We start from the raw sequence: 8,560 nt of genomic DNA on the forward strand, positions 1-8,560 counted from the left end.
AAGAAAGAGTCCGCTCTGGGAAGTACATCAAGTAAACTCCATAAATATATCTCATGTTTCCTGTCATGACTTTGAGGAGAGGAAACCGCATCACGGTCCAGACCAATTGGTAGGAATTGTGTGTGATGTGTATTTAGCCCACACTCTGATGGTACTGCTCCTCACAGTGTTGGTAAACCCTGACAAAACCAGACAAATGCCATCGCTAAGAGGACCATCGCTCTACGGGGTCTGGTCCCCATACTTTTGTTTTGAGCGAGTGCATTTAAAAAAAACTAAAATAGCAATTATATTTGCTTTGGTGTGCCGCATAACGAGACAGTTCCATCGCCTCAACACCCAACTAGCACTGGTCTTGTGCTATGAACAGGTGGGCTGGCTCATTTGGGGTAATTCACCTCCAGCTGCCTAAGCTGGGAAGTAGCACCCCTTATGATCAGGCGCGCAACACCCATTGGACTCACAGGGCTTCAGCCCCCTCCGTCGTGTGTGGCAGCCCGGGATGAGACAGCTTCCCGGCGCACACACAGCCGCACCCAAGCACTTCACAGGTCTTTAAAAGACCATTTGCATGTTAATGAGGCCTCGCTGTTGTTTCACCCCTTCTAAGAGCCCCTGCAGCTCCACTCTGCCTTTGGCTTAAAAGATTCAGCCCCCCCCCCCGAAAAATTTTCTTAGCCCCCCCCCCGAAATTTGGCTCTAGTTGCGCCTCTGCTTATGATATATGCACCCAAATCGTCACAGATATGTCGTTGGCACGTGCAGAGATCTGTTTCCACTCTGCACTTACAAGTCTGCTGGGACCGATCTGAACGTTCATCCGACAGAAGAACCACCATATAAGTTCTTCTTCACCATTATACATGCAGTAGGACTGGCCTGTCAGCAGTCACAGTGATGGTGACAATTTTTATAGGGTGTTTTGAAAACAGCTGAGTTGTGCCGGCTCCAGTTCTGCAGCCCAGCTCCTGTATTGGCAAGAATGAACCAGCTTAATGATGAGAAACACGAGTCAAGCCACTCCCGAGATACGAGCTGGGATGAGAAAGGAGCATCAGGTGTTCAGGTTTCCAAAACACTAAGATGATGTGCAAGAAAAGTGCTGAATCACCATGTGAGGCATGACGCGCAGATGGACGAGCGCCTCTTCCTATTGGTGGGTAGCGCTGTCAGTCTCCTTCTCCCACCGCCCCTCTGGATATAAATACAGGCTCCGTGCGTTCTCCCCTTAAACCCAGCTCTGAGTTGTGTTCTTGCTTCAACAGTGTTTGAACGGAACGTGGCTCCGAGTCCAGCGCTCTCCTGAAAACTTTATCCATCTTTCATCCATCTACAACTCCCGCCGACAACCACACCATCAGCAACGCCATGGAGTCCCAGGTGCGCCAGAACTACAACCGCGAGTGTGAGGCGGCCATCAACCGCATGATCAACACCGAGCTCTACGCCTCCTACGTCTACCTGTCCATGGTGAGTGTCTGTACCTGTCCTTCCTCCCCGTAGCGAGTACAGGGGCTGTCCTTACTATTGATTTTGAGTGAATCTCCCTCTCCGTAGTGAGTACAAGTTCTGTCCATCTGCACTGTCAATCCCGTGCCCATGGTCAGTACAGGCGCTCTCTGTCCTTCTCCATAGTGAGTGCAAGCTGTTAGGCAGTGCATATGTAGTCCTACGCTTGGCATCTGTGCGGCCTTCAGGTACCATCACCTGTTTCAGATTGCCAAAATGGCGCCCACCTTCAGTGGGCATCTCTACACTGGGAGTCATGTAGCGGTGGGGTTGTGGTCCTTTGACCACCTGCAGCATCCTGTGTAAATGAAGTCGGTGTGATCGTGATGTGTGCACTGAAATGATGGGTTGTCACTGAGCAGCCCAGTTGGATCCCCACCAGTAATAGAAAGTGTGATAAGAGTTTAATTTGGTTAAACAAAATTAGGAGATATTGACCCTGAGGAGTGAGACGTGTTCAAGGTTTGAGGACACTTCCTTGAGACTGCCACCCTGTTACCCTGCCACTCAGTCGATGCTGTGATTGGCTACTGACATTCTCCCTGATTTTCTGTCTCCAGTCCTACTACTTCGACCGGGAGGATGTGGCCCTGAGCCACGTGGCCAAGTACTTCAAGGAGCAGAGCCACGAGGAGCGCGAGCACGCCGAGAAGTTCATGAAGTACCAGAACAAGCGCGGTGGGCGCGTGGTGCTGCAGGATATCAAGGTGAGTGTACAGGGGACTGCATTGGTCTACAAAATTCATTGCTCGTTCTCTCAACTTACATCCAACTTTAAGCCTACCTCTATGCCTCAGCGATACACCTATCGCTATCTGATGAAGATCCAAAATATTTAGTGGCCGCAATATTGGGCCCAAAATATTGACAGTTAAGTATGTATAGATTTTCTATAGCTAACCGCATACATGTTTCTTGACGATAGAAATAGCTCTAATGTACCCAGATGTGGAGTTAAGAATAGTTAATCTATACTTACCTATTAGCACTTACCACCATAAGATTTTGTTTTTTGATGTTTTGGTCACGATATTGTGGCCACGTGATATTCAATATTGTATAGTTTCGACTACAACCCTGCCATCCCTTACCTTAAACCTAACCATTAATCTAATTCTAACTTTACCCTGATGCTAACCCTTGACCTAGTACAACTCAATGCTGTACCTTAACAGAAACCTTTTGTGCTGAGTCTAAATCTAACTTTAATCGTCATGTTAATCCCAAACCTATATCTGATCTTAACCGATATCTCACCAGTAAAGTTAACTCTTTACCTTGATTACAACAAAAATAATCCTTTTACTTCAAAGGTAGATAGACTTCCTTCTATTGACTCTTCATTGTGCTGTGGTGTATTCTTTTTATTGCTTGTTTTTTGATGTCCTAATATAATCCCAATTGCACTGTGTACCTGCATAAAAGGAATCTGCCTGTGTGTGGACCAAGAGAGACAGAGTGCTCTCCCCGGTCACAGTAGTGTCTTCGTATGTTCCTTTTTGGGATCGTCTATCACCTCTTGTGCTAATCCTGTTTCCCTAACTGGTCCTCACTTGAGTCCCTACTCCCCACCTCCTCTATGTGCTCAGTCGCAGCTTCTGGGCAACCAAGCTAAACTTACTCACTCTACAACTTCTACAGAAACCGGACCGTGACGAGTGGAGCAACACCCTGGAAGCCATGCAGGCGGCCCTGCAGCTGGAGAAGACCGTCAACCAGGCCCTGCTGGACCTGCACAAGCTGGCGACCGATAAAGTCGACCCCCACGTAAGTATCCATGCGCGTGCTTTGCATTAGTACCATGGTCTTGATTAGTGTATTAGCAAGGCAATGCACTTTTTTTTGTGTAACCCCAATGAGCACTGCATTGTCGTGGGGAGACTTGAAGAAGGACTCCCCGGGGCCAGCTTCCTTCCCGCCTACACTTCTGACCCAGTCACCTGCTAGACCCTGAAAGTAGGCACCATCCTCCCGTAGCTTGGTCTAGGAACCACTTACTGTTTATTGTTGTCAGGTTCTTTTTCCCACTCAGATACGGTACACAAGGCCTTATGTTATATGCCATTGCACCAGTACCAGGGCTGGTGCATCTGTAAGGGAGCCACCTAATGGTGTACTCAAGGGCAAGAAAAATGCCCTTTCTCCTTTGCGTGGAGGAATGCTGCAGTGCTAAATCCCGCACTGTTTTTGGCTGATAACAGCAAGGCGATGAGCAATGTCTTTCGAAAATGTCTTGCGTAATAGCAGCCATGAGGCCAATGACAGACCAATCCGGTTTCAGTCTTTCATTGCCAGCACACTGATTAGCTCCATCTTCTTACGTAATAGCAGCCATGAGGCCAATGACAGACCAATCCGGTTTCAGTCTTTCATTGCCAGCACACTGATTAGCTCCCTCCTTTTGAGTGCCAGCCAATCCCAGCAACTCTATGCGAGGTAGGCTTTGGCAGTGTTGCTGAACACTAAACTCCATTGTCTTACACCGCCCTCCCCCAAAAGTCCTTGCAGTGGTCTGTTATCCACAGTACTGGTGGGCTGCACTGTTTAAAGATGCGTGTAGACTAGTTCCTTATTTATCAGCTCACTGACTCGTCCCATACCCTCCAAATCATTTCGCTCCTACATTGGAATTTCAGTGCCAATCCTACTCTTTTCCTTCCGGGTCATTCTTCCATACATTCTCAGTGTGTTTTCAACCTCTTTCTTGAGTCACGTATCCTCGTTTGTCTCTTTTCGCAGCTCTGCGACTTCCTGGAGTCCGAGTACTTGGAGGGGCAGGTGAAGCACATCAAAGAGCTTGGAGATTACATCACCAACCTGAAGCGCCTGGGCGTGCCCCAGAACGGCATGGGCGAGTACCTGTTCGACAAGCACACCCTGGAGTAGAGCAGCTAAGCCCCCCAGGAGTGAACACCAGCCTGCTGCACCCACTCCCACCGACCATGCATTCTTCCATTGGTTACACTGCTGTGACGTCATCAGAAGGAGTGTGTGGGGGTGGGGGTCTTCTATATGTATCCAGTCTACCTGCAGCAGCTGTGCTTGTCAACAGAAATAGAAATAGAAATAAAGGTTTTCAGCATCTTACTCGTTGTGATGGCTTCATTCATGGATGGGGCAGGGCAACATGTTATAATGTGTTATTTGTAAGGGACATGAGTGCTCGAGACCTGGGTATATGCTGTGAGTCTAGGGCCTTCACGCAGAACTTGTGAGATCCTTGTACCGGATGCAGAGGGTGTGTAAGAGTCCCGGGCCTTGGACAGAGGAGACCTAATGGTGTCAGATCTGAATGTAAGTGTGAGAGGGGCCAGGCATCAATGAATGTATGTTCTTATCCCACAGTCTTTTTCCCCGCAGGGAATCACAAAGCGGTCGTTACAACGACCGCATTGTGATTTCGCATACCATTATTCGTTGTTCCGACTTGCGGAGGGGGGGCGCTGGATGTTGGAATAGTATAATTTACTATTCCAACTCCAGTCTGTGCGGACAATAGGGAAGGTGTTGGATTTTAAATCCAACTCCTCCCGCCACCCTCCGCAATTCGCTGTTCCGACTTGCGGAGTACTGGTATGCGGAATCACAACGCGGTCGTTGTAACGACCGCGTTGTGATTCCCTGCGGGGAAAAAGATTTGTGGTAAGCATTGTTTACCGGCATCAATGTAGAGGCATGTATCTAAATACAGGACATGAGGATCACTATAGGGGTGTATAGGGCATAAATCCCACACATAGTCGCAAAGGGTGCAAGGGTCCTATGCCTGGATAAAAATGGTGAGCCTCAGTACAGAAGTGTATGTTTATGGCCCGGGAGGGTCCCCAGGCTGTATGCAGAGGCTGTGCTTCCAAGGGCTGTACATGTCTCGATTGGGGCTGAGACCTAAAAAAGTAATGCTCCCCTCACCATGGGAGACCTTTCCATGGTGGGGGGTGGATGAGGCATTATAATGGTTTCCCCCTGTTGTCTACCTGGTCTCGCCCACTCTCCTGCTTCCTTATTGCTCCCGTGGCCGGGCTTGGCTCCGCCCCCTCCTTCCAGCACCGTCAGCGCCGCTGCGAGACGAGGGACTGGCCGGGCTTGGCTCCGCCGGTCCTGGAAACCACAACTCCCAGGAACCCCTGGGCCAGGACGACAGCTGACCACGCGCCAGGAGGCGCATAAAGGACAGCCTGGTGCTGAGCCTCCTGTTTCCCCCTGTTTTCTACCTGGTCTCGCCCACTCTCCTGCTTCCTTCTTGCTCCCGTGGCTGGGCTTGGCTCCGCCCCTTCCTTCCAGCACCGTCAGCGCCGCTGCGAGACGAGGGACCGGCCGGGCTTGGCTCCGCCGGTCCTGGAAACTACAACTCCCAGGATCCCCTGGGCCAGGACGACAGCTGACCACGCGCCAGGAGGCGCATAAAGGACAGCCCGGTCCCTCGCCCCGCGAGGATGCGCGCGGGACGCGCCGGGAGAAGCCAGGTACAAGGGCGGGGCCGTTTGTGGCCATTCGAGGCCGGGCGAGGTTGGGCTGGGCCACCTTATTAACGTTGTCAAATCTGTGTTCCATTGGCACCTGAGGTAGGAGTGTTCAACTTTGGTATCGTTTGTGCCCTCTCTCTTGCTGTAGTAGGTGTGTTTGTGGGCTGTTAAGTACCCCTACAATGAACAAACGAAAAACTGGTGATAGGGTGGTTGGCACCCTGGACACATTCCTAAAAAGAGCGGAATCCGTCCTACTCCACGAAATTGAGGCTACTGAAAGAAGACTTTCCTTAGATCCCAGGATTTTAGGGGGGGGGGCCCACGTTATGTACGCTTTCACATACTACTCAGTCTTCACCTGAAGCAGTTGCTCCGTCCACTTGTATTCTGTCAAGACCGCCTAGTCCAGACTTTACTAATTGCGTGCATCATTTGCCGCCTCCACCAAGCCCCCCGTGTCTCCCTGTTGGAGTAACAACTAGAGGGATGAAAGTGGTGGGGAGTTCTAATAAAGCGCCACAGAAAAAAGTAAGGCAGGGGCGTAGCATCATAAAACATAAGCCTCTTTTTCCATCCACTGCCACGAATGGGGTCTTTGTTTTTGTTAACTCAAGTACTGTATCCTCCGACAACCCTCCTAAAGCTTCTACTGATTCTAATCATCTTGTGAGTGGGAATGATCCTTCTCTTGCTCTTAAGGAGCAATTAGCTGCTTTACTTGAACCATTTATCAAAAGACTGGATTCTGTCGACCATAGGCTAGCTAGGATTGAGGACACCCTGGCACGTTTTTCACATGAGGACCAGGCCCTGCACTATAGGGCAGCTACTACTGGTAACATCTTGGCCTCGGTGGGGGACACTCATAAGGACCAGAATGGTGCAAAGGTACAAGTCGAACCATATGTGGCTGGGGTAGATACAGCTGGTAATGTAAGATCTATCTACCCAACTAAGTCGAGCAATGTTGAGATAACCCCTAACCAGGTTCCACCTGTGCCAAAGAGCCCTCGGAGGTCGGATATTAACAGTGTTGTAGGGCATAATTTGAGGCACTCCTATCTCCATCTGCCCCCTGAAGCGATTCCCTACACGATTATCCTGGCGAATGTTCCTCCCCTTCCCCCGGGCACACAAGAACACTGGTCCTCTCTTAAAAACAAGGCCCTACACCACCTGAATAAAGTAACAGACATTGGGGGTCGGTTTATTCGAGGATTTTAAATTGGTAGGCGGATTGAATGGGTTGGGCACTCTGCCAAAACTTTAAAAGGGGATTGTGTAGTTCTGAGCTGTAGGTCTGGTCCGTTATATCTTAGAGACGGTCGGTCATGCGCCAGCTGAGGGGGTATCCATTGGCATACTTCCCCTTGGCTTTTTCTATCAACAGAGACACAGGGATGGCCGACTAGCCCAAGGTAATTATCCTAGGCCAGACTTTCCTACTCAGCTTAATAACTGCTTTGATGCCATCTCTTCTCTTGAAGACATAGATTGACAATGGGTGGGTGTTCCTGGGGGAGTAGTGATAGGAGGTCTCGGGACAGTAGGAGCGATATCTACCACCAGTTTTTTTAATCCAGTTGACCCTTTGGTCCAAACCCTGGTTCCCTCTCCTGCTGTATCAACCCCGGTTAGTTGCTCTTTGTCCCCAGATGCTGCTACTGGGTGCCTGCTTTCTATTCCTCAGAAAGAACACATGATTATTTCTTCGTGGAATATAGCGGGGTTGGAATCAAAAATTGGGTCATTAGATTAGTCAGCCTTTATCAACAGAGTGGACATATGGGCGTTTCAGGAAACCTGGTCAGTGGACAACGTGTTCCATGCCGGCTATCTAAACTTTTTGAAACCGGCTATTAAGGGTTTAAGGGGGAGGCTGGTAGGTGGCCTAACATGTTGGGTTAGGCAAACCGAGGGGTTATCCGTGGTCGAGATTCCCTCTGATAATCCCAATCTTCTTGCTATAAGAGTAAGATCTTCAGGCGGCCTTGATTTATCCTTGTTTAATATTTATGTTAGAGGTCAATCGGGGGGCAGGAGTTCTCAGGTAATTGCAGCCCTTGAGACCCTCTTAGCGGTGGGTGCTTTGAACACCAATTTGATCATCACCGGAGATTTTAATACATGTTTTGAGCCGCTGGACAGTGATGATGGAAGGCTTAGCGTGGAGGTGGACTCTCTCTGGGGTGTGCCTCAGCTGGACCTTCCACCTATTAAAAAATGGACCGAGGCCGCACTCCAGGTTAAAGGGCTGTGCCTGGAATGGGGTCTTAGGGCAGTCAACGGCAGGACCAAGTCTGACGCACTGGGGGTGGCGAACTTTGACAGCTGCCGCCACAAAAGCAGGATTGACTACATCCTTGTAAAAGTCGAATTTTGGCATCACGTCCTAGATATGGAAGTACATTCTCGCCCCAAAAGTGATCATAACCCCTTGGTACTAACACTAAAAGGTCTGAGCTTCGGCCCTACTGCCACTCTGGAGCCCGACAGCAGTTCAAACCATGTAATACTGGGAAATGATCTGAGAAGGGTTCGTTGGGAGAAGGTGGCCCTCGACGAAAAAAGTGTGCTAGAAATCA

The 8,560-nt window shown here is 49.7% G+C and overlaps 1 protein-coding gene across 1 annotated transcript; it reads left to right on the top strand.

Moving 5' to 3' along the window:
- Positions 1–1,206: 1,206 nt before the first annotated feature.
- On the top strand, positions 1,207–4,596 carry LOC146809441 (ferritin heavy chain B-like). The gene is made up of 4 exons (XM_085616291.1): positions 1,207–1,470; positions 2,070–2,216; positions 3,151–3,276; positions 4,249–4,596. Exons 1-4 carry the CDS (start codon positions 1,369–1,371, stop codon positions 4,393–4,395), a joined length of 522 nt encoding a protein of 173 aa, XP_085472417.1. The 5' UTR covers positions 1,207–1,368; the 3' UTR covers positions 4,396–4,596.
- The last annotated feature ends 3,964 nt before the right edge of the window (positions 4,597–8,560 follow it).

This window comes from Triturus cristatus, chromosome 7 (assembly GCF_964204655.1).
Source record: "Triturus cristatus chromosome 7, aTriCri1.1, whole genome shotgun sequence".
Classification (NCBI taxonomy): domain Eukaryota; kingdom Metazoa; phylum Chordata; class Amphibia; order Caudata; family Salamandridae; genus Triturus; species Triturus cristatus.

Bases quoted from the DNA above. Each gene is read 5' to 3' on its own strand.
- LOC146809441 (XM_085616291.1), top strand. From the start codon at position 1,369: ATGGAGTCCCAGGTGCGCCAGAACTACAACCGCGAGTGTGAGGCGGCC. The intron at 1,471-2,069 runs GTGAGTGTCTGT...TTCTGTCTCCAG, and splicing joins CCTACGTCTACCTGTCCATG to TCCTACTACTTCGACCGGGA. The intron at 2,217-3,150 runs GTGAGTGTACAG...CAACTTCTACAG, and splicing joins TGGTGCTGCAGGATATCAAG to AAACCGGACCGTGACGAGTG.